At 39.0% G+C, this 21636-nt stretch overlaps 1 protein-coding gene across 1 annotated transcript in view; it reads right to left on the reverse strand.

Annotated features, from left to right (window-relative positions):
• The window catches only part of LYPLAL1 (lysophospholipase like 1), a 30114-nt gene extending 10387 nt beyond the window's left edge, over positions 1-19727 (reverse strand). The window contains exons 1-3 of the mRNA XM_036380946.2: positions 19521-19727; positions 15266-15365; positions 4277-4446 (exon numbers count right to left, since the gene is read on the reverse strand). Coding sequence (XP_036236839.1) covers positions 4277-4446; positions 15266-15365; positions 19521-19605 — 355 coding nt within the window. The 5' untranslated portion in view covers positions 19606-19727. The remainder of the gene's footprint in view (positions 1-4276; positions 4447-15265; positions 15366-19520) is intronic.
• Between the last annotated feature and the right edge of the window lie 1909 nt (positions 19728-21636).

The raw sequence follows: 21636 nt of genomic DNA on the forward strand, positions 1-21636 counted from the left end.
AGTCTAGCAATAAACAAAAAGTGGTTGTGTGTCTTGTGTTATTGTTACAGCACAAGGGGTCAGGAATCATGCATGTGTTTTTTGGCATTTAGTCAAATTTACAGGACTGTTATGGAAAGTTTATTTTCACTGGCTGCTTACATGAGTGACTACAGGTGGCAGAGACCAACGTGCTTGGATCAGCACTTCTGCACTACACAAAAAGTGACCTGTGAAAGCAGGAAAGCAGTGCTAAATTAAGAACAAAAAAAGAGCAAAAGGACTGCCTTTCACCCAAGTGTAGTTGACTACAGTAAGCCCTATCAAAATGCTCAAAAAACAAGAGTGCCATTTCTTTCAAGAGCTTCTAACATATTCTCGAATAATATTGTTGAAATCTCAAACAGTTTTCACTGAAGTGGACTTATTTTACAGGGCACTGTCACTACGGAAGCAGTTAAAAAAACCCAAAACAAAGGAACAACCAGAAAAAAAACAAAAAACAAAAGCAAGACCACCTGAAAAACCAACTTAGCTTTAGATAGAAAAAGAAATTATTGTCCCACATTTTAAATTGTGGCTTGTTTGGCCAAGTTAGGAATGAATTCAGGCATTTATAAAGAAGAAATACATCCTGTTTTTAAAGAAAGGATAATATCAAAGCTCCAAGTGTCAAAATTTGACTAAATTTATAACACTCTTTTATCTCCAAAGTCAATACAAACCTACTTACAGGACTATTTACAAAAAGTGCTTTAGCCAGGAAGATCAGTAAGAGTAACTCAATAAGAATGTCTGGCTAAAAACTAAGTGCCATTAACAAATTCTGGGGATGATATAATTATTTTTTGGAATAATTATGTATTGCTGCTAGTCTCACTTCCTTCCTCCTCCAAGGTCAGGGGAAATAAAACTTAATCAGAAGTCTACTTTCTTCAAAAGACTTGTGTTAAAAGGAAAGCAACTAATGAAACCGTTAGGAGATAAGAATGGGTAGATAAGCCATGTCACAAAATTAATACGGATGTTTTAAAAATAAGATTTCCTTTAGATCCAGCAATCTAAGTAATTTATTTCTTTAGAAGTAGATTCATAGAGCAGCTGTTAAAAGCAAGGCTGCACCAGCATTTTCCTTGATAAGGAAGAGAGGAGTCGCACTGTACAACCTGGACTCCATCCTCAGCTTTAGAGTTCTGATCTGCAAGCAGTCACTTGAGAATTTCAGAGGTACCGAAGCAAACAATGCAGGCTACAATTTCTTTCAGAGAAAATGCTCATACTGTCCCACTATCTTGAGCTTTGTGGAAAGTCTGAATGGCTCAAGAAGGGGAATCATCCTCCAGAACACCAGGTGCTGGGTTTCTCATTTTCCATGTTTGAGAGCCCACTGCTGCTCCCCGTCTCTTCCCACTCGCTCACCTTTGCACAGTGCTCTCTCAGATCTTGCCTTCTTATCCCACACCTCTGAGCTGTCAGCCTCTGCTCACCTTCCTGCTTGCCTAACACCTCGCTCACCCTCATCCAACAATATCTGACACTCACCCTCAGCCTGTAATTTCTAGTCCTCTATTCCATATAAAACCATAACCTTCAATCTTGTTATGCTCCTCATACTCATTTTGTTTTCTTTCCAGTCATTAAAACTCCCACTTACTACAAAATGATCACTTAACCCAATTCTCCTTAACCCTTTAAGGAGCATTTAATTCCCTGTGAATACCTTCATATGACTGCTCTGCTCTTTGGTTTCTGTGACTCTACCCAAAAAGGCCCCCACTGTTCTTCACAGACTCCCAGGTTCTCCAGTTGCTTCTCTCAACTATTTTATCTCTGCTTTCCATAAAAAGATATGTACCATTATGGATCTCCAATATGACTCAACAACACTGAATGCACTATGAATTCATAGCAAAATTTCACCCTGTTTCACCCAGGCTTCCTCTGCTATAAATGCCTTATTTTTTCCCTTTACCTCACAAAGGCTGCCTCCTCCAACTCCATGGTACCAGCAGTGACAAATCCATCTGTTACCTTAGGCCTCATCTTATTGTACCAACCAATACAGATGGATATTCCTGACATTTTCCAAGAGAAATCTAAAAAGATCTGACAGAACTTAGTTATCTGACATTCTAAGCAAGTAACCAAATCTTCCCTTATCACCTGTACACCCATCTTCTAAACTCAGAAAAATTTCAGGCTGCACATTTCTCCTTTTTGAGTGGACATTACACTATGGTGCAGACATACTGACTTGGCCTCATATTTTCTTTTGATCAAAAAATCACAGAATGGTTTGGGTTGGAAGAAATTCTAAAGATCATTTGGTTCAAACCCCCTGCCATGGGCAGGAAGTCCTTCCATTAGACCAGGTTCCTCAGGGCCCCATCCAACCTGGCCTTCAACACTTCCAGGGATGGACATCCCCAGCTTCTCTGGGAAATATATTCCAGTGTGTTACCACCCTCAAAGTAACAAATTTCTTTTTAATACCTAATCTAAACCTACCTTCTTTCAGTCTAAAGCCATTTCATCCTGTCCTATCATTACATGGCCTTGTAAAAACTCCCTCCTCAGCTTTCATATGGGACCCTTTAGGTATTAGCAAGTGCTACAAAATCTCCCCAGAGCCTTCTATTCTTCAGGCTGAATACTATAAATCTATACTATAAATCAGAGGACCTTTACAAAAGTCCTAGTTTCCTGTGAGAAAGAATGCCAGAAGATGGGCAATTATTTGCACAAAGTCCTAGGACATTTAATGTCACCTTGATGCATAGGACCTTAGAGGATCTCTTAAGTTTCACTCTTCGCTGCATCACACACTGGTTAATCAAAAATAGCACAGAAAAGGCACAAAGTTCTTGTGGAAGAACACTTAATCTTGTACAGCCACAAGTGATACAACTTTCCACTACCAAGTTCCTTATGCATCTGCATGAGTCCCCTTCTGTACTTCGGACGAAGTAACTCAGGGCTTCCTTATTTTGCTTCTTGCATAAATATTGGACTGAACCACGAGGATGTAGGCTTGTAGTCTCTGTCAGGTGGGGAAGCAAAGCTCTCCAGAGTGACAAAACAAGTACAGTTATTTCTGATTTATATGTGAGGAATGCAAACACACAGAGACGGGGACTTCCAAAGAATCTACGGGATGAAACACTCAGTGCATGCCAACTTCCTTACTCTGCTTATGACTTGGAAAACAACATTCATACTTTGCAGTCTGGCTATTTCCAATTTTGAAGGCCACAGAGGAAAGGAAAACAGCCTAGTAGCACACTGGATCAGTACATAGAGCATCTCTCAGCTCACTCAACAGCAAAGCACCTGCACTTCTCCAGCTGCTTCCAAGCCAGCAGGTATAACAACACAGGAAAGACACATCATAAGGACTCTGCTGACAGCCATCCAAAACAATGCAGCCAGTGCAATGAGCCAGGAAGGGAAAGGAATCACAGGCCTTCACAGAGCAACATGGGGCTAGACCAGGAAAACACACCAGGCTGAATGGTAGTGGCTTGACCACACAAGATTTTGATGGCATGACTTAGCTGGACATAAGATCCCACTTTAAGAGTTTTTTCCTCAACCCGAAATAGTTTGTGGTCTAGAGATGGGACAAGGATCCATGGACTTGTGAATTCTCATTCCCTCTCTGCCACAGGCTATTTCATCACCCTCAACTCCTGTGCCTCAATATCTCACCATCTATTTCACTGAAGTACTGTGAAAGTCACTGGAAATTTGTGGACAGAGAAATAAAGATAGACACATATGAACTATTACAGCTAATACTTCATTTGTTATCAAGTGTCAACCTTTAGTGCTATGTAACATACACATTTTTCCTGCATGAATTAATTTATCCCAAAATTATTAGAGCAGTAAGGAAAAGTTCATGATTATTTATATGCTACAACTCCATTCTCCAAAATGCACGTCATTTTTGGAAAGTGTACTTTTCCATCCTTGAAAAGGGCTTAAAGGAAATAGTAAAACTATCTACTTCTCAAAGTAAATCACTGCCCACTCTATTTTAAATAATGATTACAAATGACTGCTGCAAATAAAAACAGTTTTACATTTTGAGGATACTGCTTACAGTTAGCCCCATTCTCCACCTGATATGGGTTTAAATACGGATTCAATATTGCTGAGGATAGGCTACTGAAAAGGCTGTTCAGCAGTTTCAAGCCATGATCATGACCCTTCAGGATAGAGCAAATTCAAAGCAGTTAATCTCTTAACCATTAAAAAACTATTAGAATACACACATTATAAATATATCTCTTACCTATGAGGATCCTGCTCTTGGCAATGCCATTCTTAACCTCATCATTGATCAGGTCTGTAAGGCCCCGGCACATGGAATCAATGCTTTCAATGTGTTCAGGACAGTCATTACAGATCTTATACCTGTCAAACCACACATTGGAAAAGGCTCCTTTCATGGGTGTATATGGCCTAGAGTGGTGGAACAAAAGAAAACAAAGATTAACCAAGCACAGGATCAAATGCCTTGTCATATGTATTAAATAAAAAAAAATCAGTGTATCTCCAGCAAAGGAGAGAATAAACCTCTTTGAGGTCTAACTCCATTTACATCCAGCCACATTGCATTTCCTTGCATTGAATTCATGGTCCTTCAAGAATGAAGCCAACATTTGGAAGCTATGTAAATGCAATTTTCAGCCAGTTCAGTATTAAGGTTGGTTAGGTCAGCTAAACATTTTAAATCTTAAACCTGTCAAGAAATTCTTAATCCTAAACAAAGTTAGGGTTGAAATCCATGCTGGAATACGATAAACTGAAGTAACTTCTAAAGAAGACAGCTTTGCAAGAGCTAACTTTATGTAATTCAATTGCCTAATTCTTGACAAAACTGACAGGGGATGGGTATTATGAACCTCTAGGTATTAAAAAAAACCTGCCAATTTTTCTTTCTGTCAAATAAATACAGCCATCCTCATCTTAATGGGGCAGGTATCTCATAAACATAACTGAAAGAAATGCCATGTGCTTACTGGACTGGTGCACAAGCAAGAGTTATGATACTCCTCACCATAATACTTTGTAGTCAGAATGTTATTTTAAGTGCTTCAACAGGCTGCCCAAATCCTAGATAATCAAGAAACCTTCAATTCAAATAAGCCTTTTCTTTGGTTTTAAATAAAGATGATTAATAGAGCCCTGAAATCCCAAGAAAGGTGATCTAATTGCCTTGCAATGGCTCTACAATATATTACAAAACATACTGCTATGAGATCGATCATCTCAAACAAAGCCCCTTGAAACCCTTATTTGCTATGTTCAACCAGGGCAAATTCTTCACTTTTACTTAAGCTTGGATCAGATTACAATCACTATCCACAAAACAGACAGTTTTTGATACATTTCTGGATGTGAACACACTGAAAATGCTAAAGTTGACTTCCGTGCTGTCTCTGGAATTTTTTCAATGCTAGGATTAAACAAAGCCACAACTAACCTAAAATGAGGAAGCCACTAATTCAGTTATCTTAATGAAGGAACAAATTCTGCCTTTATTAACACCAGGGAGGCCTCACATATGCAAACAGCTATTTCAAAACCAGTACTGCCACTAGGATGAGTGTTCAAGATAATACTATTTGGACTATTCAGTCATAAAAGTAAAAACGAGAGAACATGGGTTTTCTTCTGCCTGTTGTCATGAACACAAAAAAAAAAGCCATGACTTAAAAATTGATAAGAAAAATATACTGAAAGAGGCAACAAACAGCAACAGGTAGCTACAAACAGAAACACTACAGGTTCATCTTTTTCAGCAGAGCTTCAAGGTACCTAAAATGTACTGTTATTGAAAGTACCATACAGTATGTGGTCAAGTGCCTTAAGTAATCCCTCATTTCTTTAATTCAAAACAAACTGTATACTCAAGCACCAGAATTTTAAAAATTGAGCTATTCGTTTTCAAGGTAGCCCTTACCTATTAAAAAGCTAACTCCAAAATTAAAGGAAATTCAGTGGAAAAATCTTGTATACCCAGCAACTTAAAGCTGTGTTTAAAAAATAATATTAAAATTATTTGCTTTCTTGATTGTCTTTTCTTCAGAATTCTGTCTCCAGAAATGAATTTATCAACACCTAAGAAATAAGATTACAAATATCTAATTCACAAAAGTCACATTTCTAAGAGCAGACCTTCCAGTGAAATCTATCAAGAGCAGAATCAATGGAGTTTCTGGAAGTCACTTGGACAATGTGACATAAAACAGATGAAATGCCTGGGTAAACAGCATTTAATCCATTATTTTAGCTTCTCTCAAACACTTTTAGATCAATCCTGGTTAAAATGTTTAGTAGCAGAGTGCTTCATTTTCTAGTAAAATCAGGGTACCTAATATCTGTGTAAGAAAAGATATGAAAGGTTTTAGTATTACTACAGCATGTTGACCTGGATTTATTATTACAGCAGGTTAACCTCCAGGATTTTTATGGAACATAGATACATATATATACTGCATTACAGCAATTTACTTTTACATTCCATAAATATTAAAACATGTTTCCCCACAACTAAATTACAAGCTCATGACATTTAAAATAGATCAAAATTCATCATGAGATTGTAATACTTGATCAGATGTTGAAACTCAGGACTTCTACCTCCTGTTTTTGTTAATTCTTCATAAGATAGAGGAAAGACCAACATCTTTCAAGACCACAGAAAAAGACCCCCAAGCAAACAGACAAGTAGCTGTCAGCCCCAAAAACATCCTTGCGAGCACTCTTGATTTCTCAGAAATGCATTAAAAATAACCTTTACATAAAGCTGAGAAGTAAGATTCTTTTAGTGGTTCACCCAACTGGCACATCTGTTTTAGTCATTCACCTTTTTCTTTAAATAATTCCTTTATTAGCTGGCACACTACAACTCAGACATTACCATGGTAAACAAATATGTTTGGCATGGAACCATCTGTACAGCTCCAAGAATACAGCACCAAATTTTTTCATACAATTAAACCACAAAAAAAATAAAATTCCCTATGTTACAGTGACATGAGCAGCTGGACTGAAATATACAAAAGCAAAAAAAAAATAAAGAGTGCAGTGGAAACTCCATCCAACAAGACCAACGTGGTCAGTTAAGGACAATGTCAGACCAAATAATCAGCTTTAAGTTTGGAATTGTTTTTGCTTTCTAAGTTTAATTAAAACTCATACCATCAGTCCATCTGTGCCTCACTTTCTTTATTCTCTTTTAAAAATAATACTAGAAATAAAGCTCTGTCCCTAAAACTGTGGACTGTTGAAAGTGGAAATGAAAATACAGAGTCCCCCAAGCTGTGTGGACATTTTTTCTTATTTGGTTTTAAGGGCTGTGTGTGAGTATGTTTTGCTTGTTCTGAAGCACATACAAGATTCAAATCCATATAAGAAAATAAGAATCAAGAATCCGCTCTCTGTGTAGATCAAGCTTCCAAACTTGTATCCATTTTTAAGACACACTTGAACGAAAGTTCAATTTGTATGAATTTCTTTCTTAACATTTAAATGTTAGGAGCATGGTCAGCAAAGGAGACACGGCTAGTATCAAACATTGTTTAAGAAACTGCAGGATTAGAATGATTAGAGTATTAGGAGGATTAGAATCTTTAAAATGCTTCCCAACACCCCCAATAACTCTAAATCATATTTTCTGATTACTTTATAGCTCCTATTTGTAAGGGTGTTGTTGTAGATTAATACACCTCTTGCATGAGAGTGCAGTCTCAAGAAGATCCTACACAACACTTCAATGTCTAAAAAAGGAAAACATATCCTGTAATATCTTTGCAAGTACTTATCATCCTTTCCATCTCAGACAGAAGTAATTTTCACTGTTGACCTCACTGCAAAGTTTCAAAGCAATACATATCATTACAGATTTTACAAATTCAAGATAGATCAGCTTCTGCTAACCTGAGTTCTGTAGTAATAAAAAAAAACACGATGAAAAGTAGGTAGCAGCAACACCATTTATCTCCACCTTTCTGAAGCACAAATATATCCTCTAGACCTTCTTACTCATGTTTAGAATTGTGCCAGCTAGTCTGAAATTATCTTAACAGAAGTGGAGAGCAACCCAATGATGCTACACAAGGTTCAAATTCAGATCTCAAACCACGGCAAATTCCATCTCCAAAATGATGCTGTTAGCATAGTGATTCACATAAAACTACAGGTGGTTTCGTTCATTACCCAATAAATCACTGTCCCTATCCAACATTTTAAGTTAGAAGACAAGCCAGCAGTTCTAGCTGCTTTAAATGAGACAGCACATTGAAAAATGGCAAGTATTCTTCCCCCAACTCTTTCTCCTGATGCATGATTGTATCACTGCCTTCATGCTCAGCACTATGATCATTCTGCATTAGCAGACACATAAACCCAGACCTCTGGTGCTGGCTTACAGGCTTCCAGACAGAACTTCCCAAAATGCCAGACAGAACTGGAAATTTATAGTGAAGTTGGGCTTCAAGATTGAAATAAAGACTAAGAAAGATAAAAAATTACTGAAATCCTCGATTTTTCCTGCTTCCCAAACCCATCTCCTCTCAGTTAGGAGGTAGGGCCTCTAAAATTGCAATGTTATCTTTCAGAGGACCATGCATCCCTCTGAAAAATCTACAGGACACACTACCACAGTAGTTCCACATTGTTCTGCTGAGACTCCAGCTGGAGAACTACATCCAGTCTTGGAATCCTCAGAACAGGAAAGACACGGACCTGTTGGAGCAGGTCCAGAGGAGGGCCACAGAAATGATCAAATCACCTTTTCCCGCAAAGAAAGGCTGAGAGAGTTGGGTTTGTTCAGCCTGAAGGAGATAAAGCTCCAGGGAGATCTTATTGAAGCCTTCCAGTACTTAAAGGGACCTATAAGAAGATGAGAACACACCTTTTAGTGGGACCTGCTGCAACAGGCAAAGTGGGAATGACTTTCAATTTAAATTGGTTGGATTTAGACAAGATATAAGGAAGACTGGTTTTTACAACAAGGATGCTGAAACACCAACACAGGTTGAATAGAGGTGGCAGATATCCAACCCCTGGAAACATTTTAGGAAGGGCTGGATGGGATTTCAAGCCACATGATCTAGTTGAACATGTCCCTGCTTATTGTTAGGGGGCATTGAACTAGATGACCTTGAAAGTCCCTTCCAATTCAAAATATTGAGTGGTTCTAGAAGCAAGTCTTGACTCTCTTAAAGTGATGGCAGGTCTTTTGAATGAAAGCATATTACTCCCTAATCCCAAATTCTCTCATAGCATAATGTCACTGCTGAATTTCAGTATTACATTTCAACAGAAAATTTAGGTCCAAAATATGATTTTTAATTCCCACTGTCTGCTTGAAGCAGAAAGCAAATTTTAAAAGAAATGGGGAGGAAAGCAGAGAATCCAGCTAGTCAAATAAGAAGTATAAATCAGAAACTCTAGTCCAAGGTACATCTTGTGTTGAAACTGAGGGTCAGCATATCTTAAAAATGAAACTTTGTGGTAGGGTAACAGAGCAAATGATGTGTCCAAAATTCAAGCAGCTTTAACTTAGAACTATACTTTAAAAAAAAAAATTACCAAAAGGAAGGCAAGAGTCATCTCCATGAGGAGCAATCTTGGCTGTTCTCCAGAAAAGGCTGTGCCTGTTCACTCAACCACATGCAAATGCTTTTGATAGAGTTGTTCTGGATGCACATTGTCTGAAATGAGAGCTGACTGAGCCGGTACACAACGGTTACCTGAAGAAATACTATGCTGACAGCGTTTGTTACTTGAGACAAATCTTATTCATTCAAGACAAAGGGAGCTGCAATAGAGTCTGGCATAAAACTCAGTGGGAGAAATTAAGTTTGTTTCTGTTTCTTTGTTTTTGTGGGTTTGCTGGGTTGGTTTTGTTGTTTGGAGGATTTTTTTTTTTGGAGAGAATGGTGTAAATTCTGGGCATTGGTACTAATCAGAGAACAGCAATAATTTTATGGTTGAAAAAACCATAAAAGACCTTTAATACACATTGCCAGTTCCTCAGCAACCAATAGTGGCTGCCTTACAAATTCACTGAAACAAAGTGGCAAGAGGCTAACCAGGGTCCAATCTGCATCAGTTCTCCATTACAGGGTCTGAAAGGCGATCTGGGATTCAAAGTGGCATCTCTCACAAGCTGGTGGCAAACAACACTGAGGATGGATGAATGACACTAGCTAAGCACAGAAACCTTTGAAAAGACTGTAAAGCAAGAGCACAGAATGGCACATAACTTAGAAATCCACAACTGCTTGCAAGAAGGATGATATAAAAACGACTGTCTCCAATTCTTCTGTACTGGAAAAGGGTTGAGAGAAGAAAAACAAGATGAAGGATGCCTAAGAGCACAATGCAGTAAAAGGGATTACAAATCCAAGATTACTTCTATCGTGTTCTAATTTGTTTTTCCAAAGCATGAGTTCAGTTATCTCTGACAAGTGTTTAGTGCATCCCATGTGCTATTTAGCATCTGATGTGAGCATTAGATATATGCAGTTTGCCTCACCTAGTTCCAGACCAGAAATAAAAGGAAAATACAAAGCTTATGCAAGCATACTTCAAGCATTATTATGCAGAACACGTTGAATTTCTACTTAAAGGAGATGAAAGAACCACCCCATGATACCAACCCAAACCTTTCCCATTTCTCCCTTAAGCTCCCACCTTTAAAAAAGACTCCTTTGTGTTAAATTTATGAATGAGGTTAGGGCTTACAAAAGTCAAGGATTAATAACATTTGCTTGAGCCAAAAACAGTATGATAGGCACTGTGCACGCTCCCCTCCAATCCATCTCAAGTCCAAGCTGCAGTACCCCTGCTGCTTTTCCAATCCGAGGCCTCTCACAGGCAGAGGCTGCCAGAGGAGCTGAGTGGTGCCAAACTGTCTGGTGGTTTTGTGATAGAGCCAGATGGGGACTGTGGTGAGATGAAGCTCATTTCCACCCATAAGCTGAGCAAAGATGTGAATTTAGGAGAAAAGATGGGCCTTTTAGTCCTTACCAGCCACACAAGGATAATGAAAATTAGAATACATTGGGGTCCTCACACCCCAGAGAACAAGTTCTGCACAGAGACTTACATCCCACAGAAAGGTTTGTTGGGTGAATGTCAAAAAGATCCATAAAATAGCCAAAGTAGTTATTATAGTTTATAGTTGATTTTCTGATTTGCAAAAGAGAAGAACTGTCAGAATGGAATGCAAGACAATGCAAAGAATATTTGGCCTAGATTTTTTCAGGGAACTATAGAAGGCAAGGTATATGTATTAAAACAAGCAGAGCCTAAATGGTTTTAGATTTACCACGTTAGCTCCTGCAATGCCAATTTAAACTATCACTTTCTATTAAAAAAAAAAAAGTTTAAATTGGGTGGTATTCAGTTCTGATTTAGAAACTCAATAGAAACCTAATGTTTAAGTCACAATTGTAGCAGCTGAAACAGTATTTAAAGTTGTAGGCATCCTGACCCAAATAAAAAGGGAAAAAGGAAACCCTTTCCTTTAAAACTATTAGTATAGACGTGGCTTTAGGGGTTGCATCAGCTACTAGAGCTCCAATTTGAGCTTGGGTTTTTTTTTTTTAAAGATATATATTAGCATTACAATGGAGAGAAAATAGAATTCTGTTGTGTTTAACAAGTTTAATCTATGTGCAGAAGCGCTAATCTTGACAGAAAGCTAGACACAGTTAAAACAAGTTCTCTGCTAATTTTTAAGTATCTCAGTATATTACAGAAAAAAAAAACCAAAACCTAAACCTCCAAGCAATGTGTAAAACTTTTAATTTGTAAAGCAAAATTTGCATACCCCAGGTAAATGCACCTAATTTCCAAACATATTCCAAACTCAGGTGTCAGTACTCTCACTACATCACATCAAGTCTTGGAATCCACATATTTTTTCCATTTTTATCTAAGCATGCTTTTTACCATATGTGATTTATTTAGTATTTTTATAAGTTTTTCGTTTTTAACTGTAAATTTCACTATCCACATTCTGTTATTTTTGCTCAAGAAACAACCAAATATGAGACTCACTGCACTTTTCAATGTGATGGGGAATAAGTGAGACAAAATGCTGTAAACATTGCCTGTCCAGGGGGCATCAGGTGATTGCTCTCTGCACAAACCCTGAATATCAAACAAAAATTATTAAAGTAAATCTCTTTTAAAAAAAGAAGTGTGACTTTTTACAGATACCTATAGAGAAGAGTAAAAAACAGTTTTATAAAATCTAGTTCAGTTAAATTCCATTGCTTTTACCCATAATCTTCTTCACTGTTTGCCGAAATCAATGCTAGTGAAGCCAAAGGACATATTTCAGAATTCTTCCTGATTATATGCTGGACTGGTTTTTCAAAATAATTTTCAAATACATTGACTCTTGAATCAAAACATGTCTAAACCTCTGATGCTGTACAAATGAAAAATATGCATGTTTCAGCACCTGGGATAAAATCTAAACAAAACATAAGTATAACCCAAATCCATCCTCCACAAAAAAAAAAAAAAAAAATCAATGTTGCGTTGAAAAATGTGAATTCCACTGCTTTACAAAACTCTGTTGGAACAGACGTGAAGAATGTATATCTATGGATCTATTAATTTCCATCAAAAATGTGAAGAGGTATTCCTGACCTGCAGTTTATCCTGCCAAAGCCCCCAGCTTTGCAGTTATATCATCAGGCTTTTACTGGCATAGCTACTTTGACAGAGAACATTCACTGTGCATGTGCAAAGTAGTTATCCCAGAAAAGACAGGAGCTCAGAGTACGAAGCACATCCACATTAACAATATTTTGCCAGAAGAGCACATCAGCCAATCCTAGGAGGGTGTTGCCAAGCTTCAAGCTTTTCTTTGATTTCATCATCAGCACAAGAACCTGCAGGCAAGTTTTGCACTGACAGTGCAGTGGCAGGTTAGAGACCCACGGAGGCTCTCTCTCAGCAGCCTGACTTTCAGCCAGCACATTCCTCAGCCTCTGGGTGGGCAAAGAACCTGGTTTCAGAATCTTCTCAGCAGATCTGTATGTCCATAACCACCCAGCTATAGGTCTCATTAACAAGGATGCTGAATTCCACCCCTGCTACCAGAAACATTTTGAATTCTTATCAAAATATATACACATATAAATATACACACAAATAAAACCAAGATATGTACTCAAGTTTAATTACTTTAATGTCAGCCATTCAAGTTGGGAAGGTCTAGGCCTTGCTTTTACTTTCTGTGAAAGAAAGGAAGACAACTGTTACAAAACTGTTTCAAAAAAGCATAATGTGGTTTGTTCTTGAATACCAAAACAATATGAAATAGGTCCGTAAATGTTTCGTTATTTTGGTTTCAACCAATGACATGTACCATCACAAACTTCAGCCCTGCTGCAAACAGTGGCAAGCTGCTTTAGGAGCATCTGTTTTATTTTACTGTGTCAGCTAGGGCTGTTCATCAGCAACAAAGGGCTATACACAAGAGTGCTTTGCCAGTTAAAGACAGTGTGGGTATTTTATATTTGAATATACAACTTTTCTGTTTTGCTAAAAGCCATTTAATCAGCTCATGCATGACTCTACCTGCTCTAGAAAAGAACAAGAATAACCTCAACTTAAAAAAGAAGAGAGTGAAATAAACTGTTTATTCACATTTTTTAATAACAACAGAATCTTCCCATCTGTTTAGCAAAGTACTGAAATTCGAAGTCATAAGACAAAAACAAATTCCTTCATTTGAGTCAGGAGATGTTGCTGGTTAATCATTCATACATCATTTAGCTCTGTAGTTACCCAAAGAAACCAGAATAAATAAGAAAAGGACTGGACCTCAGAAGTGCAGTGGGATGGAAAAGTCAAGCACTGGCCCACCAGATGTGGTCTGAGGTGCTCTGGCTGCATATAGCAGAAGGGAAAAAAATAATTTTCCAGGGGAGCAGCTCCTCCTGCATTTCCCCAGTACCTGCTGTGCTGGGAGGGAAGCAGTGGAGCCACTCAGTGTGTGTGATGTGCCACTGATAACTCTAGCATCACTTCAGCCTGTCATCAGGCTGAAATTGGGATTCACTCCCTGCTAACCCAGAACACAGTGCTTCAAAAGCCTCCACTCATGGGCTTGATTTTTCTGTAACACAGCGAGTACATTCACTGCAATCTCTCAGTTGCTTTTCCTGCCCAAGTAGACCATAAAAAATACATGGTCAAGGAAAAGGGTTTTTTTTTTCATGTAATAGCAAGTGCCAGACAAAATCTGCTATTATACTTGTTTATACCCTCCAAGAACTTCTCCTGACTTTGAAACCTCTGTACCTCAAAAGCCTATGTAACAATTTCCTTTTCCATTCAGCATTCATCCACACTTATACACAAATTCAGAAAGAAACTCAACCCCGTTACCTTTCAAGGAAACATTTTCCTAATTTAGAGCCACAAACACCTTAAAAAAATTGTATTAAGAAAAATTAAACAATTATAAAATTTAGTATTATATATTTAATATATGTTACATACATAATATATGTAATTAATTATATATTCCGTATTTAATATTACCTTTGGATAGCTATGGGGGTAGGTATCCAACTTTTACCCTCTAGGTTTGACCATATAAATTTTAAAATTCCTGCAGGAAAAAAATTTTATCTATATATCCATCTACCACTGAATACACAGTGTCATTTAATAATAAGACTTGAGCTCACAGCAAATGTTGAACTCAATTCTCTTTGAAATAGTTGGGCCAGGATTCAAACAAGAAGTTATGTGCATTTTCAAATTCCCAGTCCTTTCTCCAGGAGCTGAGGATCTTTGACATCCTACTTGCCAAAAAGACTGACCACCTTCAGTACTGAAACCTGGCATTAAATACAAAACAATATTTTAATAGTTAATATGTGGGAGTTATTATAGGTAAGATTGTGATCTGGATCATGACTCTCTAATGCCACTACTACACACATTGCAGGATCATCTTCTACTTATATGAAGGAAATGGAAAGCTACTATGAGGACAATACCCAAATTTCAAATAGAGGCTGTGACTTCGGGGAATCCTTTAGAGTCTTAACCACTTAAAATCACAGTTCCTGGACAACAATGCATGATGGAGTTTCAGTTTTGTCAGAAAGCATATACATGAGAAAGAAGAAAGAATTGTTAAGACAATTTGTACTAATATCCAGAACTGCTATTATTTATAGCACTGCAACAGAGGAACTTAATCCTACAGTTACAATATATTAAATGGTACCTGGCAGGAGCTGTTGGGTAAATTACTTTTATATGTTGGAATGCCATGTCTTGATTCAAAATTTGTTTTATCCATGCTCTTGCTCCTTGGCCAGTATCACCTGTATCACACAGAAGAGTACAAGAATTGTTCAGTGCCTTTAGCAAGAAAATGATAGAATATCAAATATACTTCAGATTGACTTAATTTCAAATTATGAAGTTAATACACTAAAATGCTAAAACAGGACTTTCTAGAACAACTTCAGTTCCCTTTCCAATGGATTCAAAACTTCCTAGAAAAAGACTACTTAAGAGATGCCACAACATAAGTTTAATCAATACTTTACTACATTTAATGACTTAAGCATCTCCCAAGCAGATACAACGTCTTACTCTCTTACTTACAGTTGACCATATTTGCGCTTAAGTGGTAAACAAAAATCTTGATGAACATCTTAAAAAGTGAGGTAAAATAACTGTTGCTCCCCTTAGAAAAGTTAATTACTTTTACTAGAGAATTTTATGTAACCCACTTCAGAACCCAGTAAAAAAGATCTTCACATTTAATTATGCTAACATTGCACATAGGTTTTATGGGAAAAGACAATTTGTAAAGAGATAGGTTCAACTAAAATACCTAGGAGACTCTTAAAGAAACTTTAACCACACAGTTCTGTTTGAAAACTAGTTGAGATCCACTCCCAATCTGTTTTTTTTCCCAGTCTCACCAACACAGCCTATGGCCAAAACCCCTGTAGACTGAAGTACCACAAACAGGATGAATTCTTCTGTAGATAGCATTTGCTCCTTTTAAATAAATATACATATATACACCAGACAGTGTCTACAGCTTGTCTTTGCACCACTGCACTATATCTTCAGCCATAATTTCACTGCCACCCCTCCCAAGAGCAGGCACTAGTGTATACAACACTTCAAGCTTAAGCAAATCGGTCCATCAAGGAATATATTTTACAGTAGCAAGGATGTTCAACCTAAAAAATTGAGTGGCAGCTCAGCAAATTGGAATTTCACTACTGCCACTCATGCCATAGGACTTCAGTCTTGCTTGAAGTTGAGGTTCCCACATATTATCAACCAAAAATGCTAAAATTCTCTATTTTTTTAGCTCAAGTTTTTTGGTTTGACTTTAGAACTTGCCCCATTCTTTTCAATAAAATGGCCAAACCAAAAGAAAAAAAAAAATACCACTGTCCTTAGCCAGGCTTATTGGACATTACATGGGCTCATCTGAACAATGCCACATGAATATACCAATGCATTGTTAAAATTATTATAATTCCCCAAAGGAGAAAATCTGCTCTTAAGCATTCTAACAAAATTCAGATGGTTTTTATTTACAAACATAATTAATGTATCTTCAAAATTAAAACAGAAGGCAAGAAGGATTCAAACCCAGCAATTTTCTTCCTGTTAAGCACAATTACCATAACTAGAACTAACTGTTCTCTGACCTAAATACTCCACGTGACAAATAAAAAACAGGGCTGCAAAACTGACACAAATCTTACCGTGTGCTAAGTTAAACAGTAAAATCAAAGTTACTTCCTTAACTAGATGCTTCCCAAAACACCCCCACAAGCACTTTGCTTATGCAAGTACTGTGATCTGATGCCCAAAAGCACCTCTGATTCTTCTCGGACACTCTCGACACACAAGGGTTTCCTCAAGGCTCTTGTCACCTCACTTATGAACAACGTATCTTAAGGAGGCTTGAACTAACACTTTTTTCCCCTTTATACACTGCTTTTGTTTTGGTTTTTTTTTTCAGTTAGAAAGCCAAGGTCTAGGCCTTGCAAATACTTACACAGAATGAACCCTGAGGTAACTCAACCAACTATCTAAATGATTACAGAATTGGGACTTAGATCTTTACAAATTCCTTAATGATGTAGGATAAATCATTATTCTATTATTTATTCCCACCTCTTAAACGTCACAGAGATCTTCAAAAACCTCTATTGTTATTGAATACACTTTGTCCATGAGAAAAGAGAAAATTTAACTATGACCTTCTGTGTCAAGAACTGTCATGGTCCAAATGCTACTCAAATGTGAGCACTTGTATGCTCAGATAATGTATTTTGATTTTAGGAACAGAACTTGGAGGAGACAGAGGAGAAGAGGAGAATGTGACATCAAACAAAAGCCAACAAATCTCCTGAAATGCTAGTCTTTCAGGATCTTTTGAAATTTTAGCATTATATGTTCTGAACACTACAAAAAAAAGCAAATGATGGGTGATTCTGCTTTGAGACAGTTTACAAAGTGAAAAAGACTGATGGCAGCTCTATTATCTTCTTCTCCCTCCTTAAGTAAAACAATACTTTCTTTCCTTTCAAATATAGGCTGTATTTCCAAGTTTTCTTTCTATGCAAAGTTTAAATTTAACATGTAACATGTAGACTGGACATTAGGAAAAACTTATTCACCAAAAGGGCTTTCAAGCACTGGAACAGGCTGCCCAGGAAAGTCACTGAGTCACCATCCCTGGGGGTATTTAAAAGATGTGTAAATGTGGCACTTAAGGACATGGTTTAGTGGTGGACTGGGCAGTGTTTGGTTAATGGTTGGACTTGATGTTCTAAAAGGTCTTTTCCAGCCTATGATTCTGTGCTTGTTACAACTTGCAAAGTTGTAATCCTCAGCCTAAAAAGCTATTACATACTTGCTATGTCCAGTTGCCTTCCCTGCCAAGCTACAAATGGAACCTCTACCTAAATCTGATGTATAGTATACCAGGGTTGTTCTAATACTTTTCAATACCATTTTGCATTTGCATTCTGCACTTGTTATAGTTTGTCTAGAGCAAGCATTATGTACAAAATGGATTCACGCAATTTGACCACCACTTTCCATCACAAGTGCTGTACAAAGGTTTACAACTCGGGTTTACAGGCCAGCCCACAGCAACAGCCCTGTGATGACTTCTGTTTTAAATTCTATTCTGGAACTGATAGAAACCAAATAAAACCACCCCATTACAAACATTATGAACAAAATAATATATATTAAAAAAAAAGAAAATTGTAGAGTACTTTAACCACATGTGGAATCAACCTCTAACCATAATCTTCCCTTACTCCTCCAACATTACAGAAAATTATTTTCTCAAGCATTAAAGCATTAGCATTAACAAGAGAGCTGGACACATAAACTCTTTCACTTTCATTCTTTTACTCACAGAATTTTTAAAAAACAAAATTAAACTAGATTATAAAAAAGAAACTAATTTAGTAAGGACATAGATCTTTGTTAAACTAAACAGAAGCACCAGCTAAAAGCAAAAGTAAGCAAAAGACAGGGAAAGTGTTGAGCATGTTACCATATGTACATGGCCAGCTCAGTAGTATCGATTCTCAAGGCCTTGATCTAGTAAACCTAAGATTGCTGGTTTTCTTATTTTCTTTTTTTTCCCACGTCATGTGTACCTTGTTGTTATTTAGCTCACTAGAAACAACTTTTACGGAATTAAACCCAACAAAACACATGTTCCCCTCCTGCTCTCAGACCAGTCACTGGTGTAGGTAACTCCCCTCTGCAGAGCATGGCCATGAAGCCCGTCTGGACATGGACAGGGCCCTTCTGAACAATTACTGTTGATAAATGAACACTGGCTTTTAAACGGTGCCCCACGCCGATTCTAAACCAGCGAGAAACGCTTAAACTGCGAAAGTCATTCTCCGAATGCGGCTACTCTCTGAGAAGGGCAATTTAGGGAGTAACAGAACTCGAGGAAACGGTACGAAGTGTAATGTCGGGTATCAGGAAAATGTTCTTCACCCAGAGGGTGGCTGGGCACTGGAACCCGCTCCCCAGGGCAGTGGTCACAGCAGCAGGCAGCCCGACAGAGTCCAAGAACCCTTTGGACAGTGCTCTGAGGCACAGGGTGTGACTCTCGGGGTGTCCTGTGCAGGGCCATCAGTTGGCCTGTGATGATCCTGATGTGCCCCTTCCCGCTGAGCACGCTCCGTGATCTCCCGGAACGCGTCTGTGCTCACGGAACTCCGGGCACCAGCAGACAGCTTTGCCGCCCACCGCCTCGACCCTGCGGGCCCGAGGAGAGCAGAGCCGCGCGGACAGGGTCACCTCAAAGCCCTTCCCAGTCCTGGCGGCCGCCGCGGCCACCCCGCCCCGCCGCCCCCCTCCCGCAGCACCGAGGGGCCGACCCTGCCCGCTTCGCCCGCTTCACCCGCTCCCGGGAGCGCCCCGTCCCCAGGGGCAGCGGGAGAGAAGGGAGGGAAAGCAGGCACCTGAGCCGTGCAGGAAGATGAGGGAGGCGGTGTGCCTGCCCGCGGGGGACACCACGCTCCGCTGCAGCGCTGCGGGCGCCGCCATGCCCAGCGCTCTCCTCCTCCTCCTGCGGGCCAGCCCTGCCGGTTCCGGGCCTGCTGTCGCCCTGTCTCCGCCCCCCGCTCCTCTGCTGAGGCACCCCGGGCTCTCCTGGCACCGGGCTAGGAAATTTGTCACTCCAGGCACTGCGCTGGGTTAGCAAAGCTTGTTGACAGGCAGCGCGGCCTGGCTCCGAACGCCGTATTTAGCAGTGTCCTGTGACAGGGACCGATCCGCCCCTTTGGTGTCACACTTGAGAGAGAGAAAGCCCTGCGGGCGTGTGCCCCAGTGGACTCCCTGCCTTTATACGAATTAAGTTGCAGGACTCCTCTATTTCCTTTTTCGACATGAACCTTTGGCGTTTGTGGGGTTTCCTGGCACACGTGTGCGGGGAGGTGTCGGGCAGCAGCTCACCAGGAGCAGCCCTTCAAGGGCAAGGCCTGGCTGCAGGAGAGCCGAGGGAAGGAGGGTGGCACTGGGGGCTCCTTCGAGCCGCTGCAAAGACTGAAGAACCTTCAAGGAGCACCATGAAAAAGGTCCCCCCGACATTTGACAACTTGTCCGACCTTAATCCATGTCTAAGCACAACTATCCTGGCCTTCTCGCAAGTCTCTACTGAACTGCCATAAGTGTATAAGGAGTAGGAGCTTACTTTTGCACTTTTAGGTAACCTATACACGTTCAAGGTCATAATTATTTGTTTTTTCCCCCACTAGTGCTGTGCAGATTAGCCACTTGCTTGAGCACTTTGAGGTCTGCGACAGTGGGACAAGGATGGCCGGCCACAAATTGCTGGCCACAAACTGCGCTGCTGCCACTTCGCTGGCCAGGTGCAGTGCGACCCGGGGTGAGCGGCGAGTGCGCGGATTAGTTTTGCAGTTCATCACAACGCATTTTGGCAAGCCATAGGGGCGCACCTGCTAGTTCTTAAAAATGTAATGAAACCCTAGCCTCTTGAGGTAGCACGTTATTACCTATAGAATGGCCTGTGGGTTAAGTAGATGAAACATCAGTGTGTGTGTGTGTGTAGTATGAGGAGCATGCTGTGCTTGTATTTCTGTTCAAATTACTGTCCTTACTACTCTGTTCCTGTTTATTTAGGCCATGAAATCTTAGGACACTGGTTATTTTGCCCCTCCAGCAAAATGCAGCTATGCAGCTGTATTTTTAATATATCCGAAAGTGTTCTGCAGTGAGGCCAAGAAGAAAAGAGAAGGAAAAAAATCTGATAGTGGGGGAAATAAATAAATTGCATGATGGGAAGAAATGAAAGGTATATCTAAAATTTTCTATAGTGTCAGTTGTCGAGTTGATGAATACAAAATCTCAGCAGAGTAGTGCCAAAATGAACAAGTCAGTATTGATGGTGTTTAGTAGCTAAGCCACACCTTTCTTTTCCTTTGACTTCCAGTACACAAAACTGATTTTGGTATTTGAGCCATTAAGGCTCATTTATTTTATTAGCTTAGAAGGAAATTAAGTTGTTATTATTATAGGACAGAGTCACTCATTTAATTATGCTTATTTGCAATTTTTTAATTTGTCTTAACATCTTCCATGAGCAATGTCATTTTTTGGGGATTAGTATTTGTGAAGAGTTACTAAACAAAGGTACATCAGTGATGTGTAGCTTTGAAAACACTCTTCTGCACAGTTATGGGAACAAACCATGATCAAGTTTTTTTAAAGCTTATAAATTCATTCCCTGCCTCTGAGTTACAAGCTTGGAGGTACAAGATTTCTTTGTGCCAACAAATAAAGCTTGATGCCAGGAACAAAATAAAGAATAAAATATCACACTATACAAAAACAGTACTCAAGGTTTGGAGGATTTTGTGTATTGGTTTTTGTTTGTTGTTGTTGTTTGTTTGTTTTTTAAAGAGAAACAGTCCAGGCATAAGATTTATCCTTTTTTTTTCCTGTCAGAAAACAAAGAAAAAGCTAACCTAATCTTTCCCTGAATAGAGGGCTGGCTATTCAGGATTGGCTTCAGGGAAAAGACTAATATTTTTTTTTAAAAAGAACAAAGCAGAGGTC

This window comes from Molothrus ater, chromosome 3, assembly GCF_012460135.2.
Source record: "Molothrus ater isolate BHLD 08-10-18 breed brown headed cowbird chromosome 3, BPBGC_Mater_1.1, whole genome shotgun sequence".
Classification (NCBI taxonomy): Eukaryota; Metazoa; Chordata; class Aves; order Passeriformes; family Icteridae; genus Molothrus; species Molothrus ater.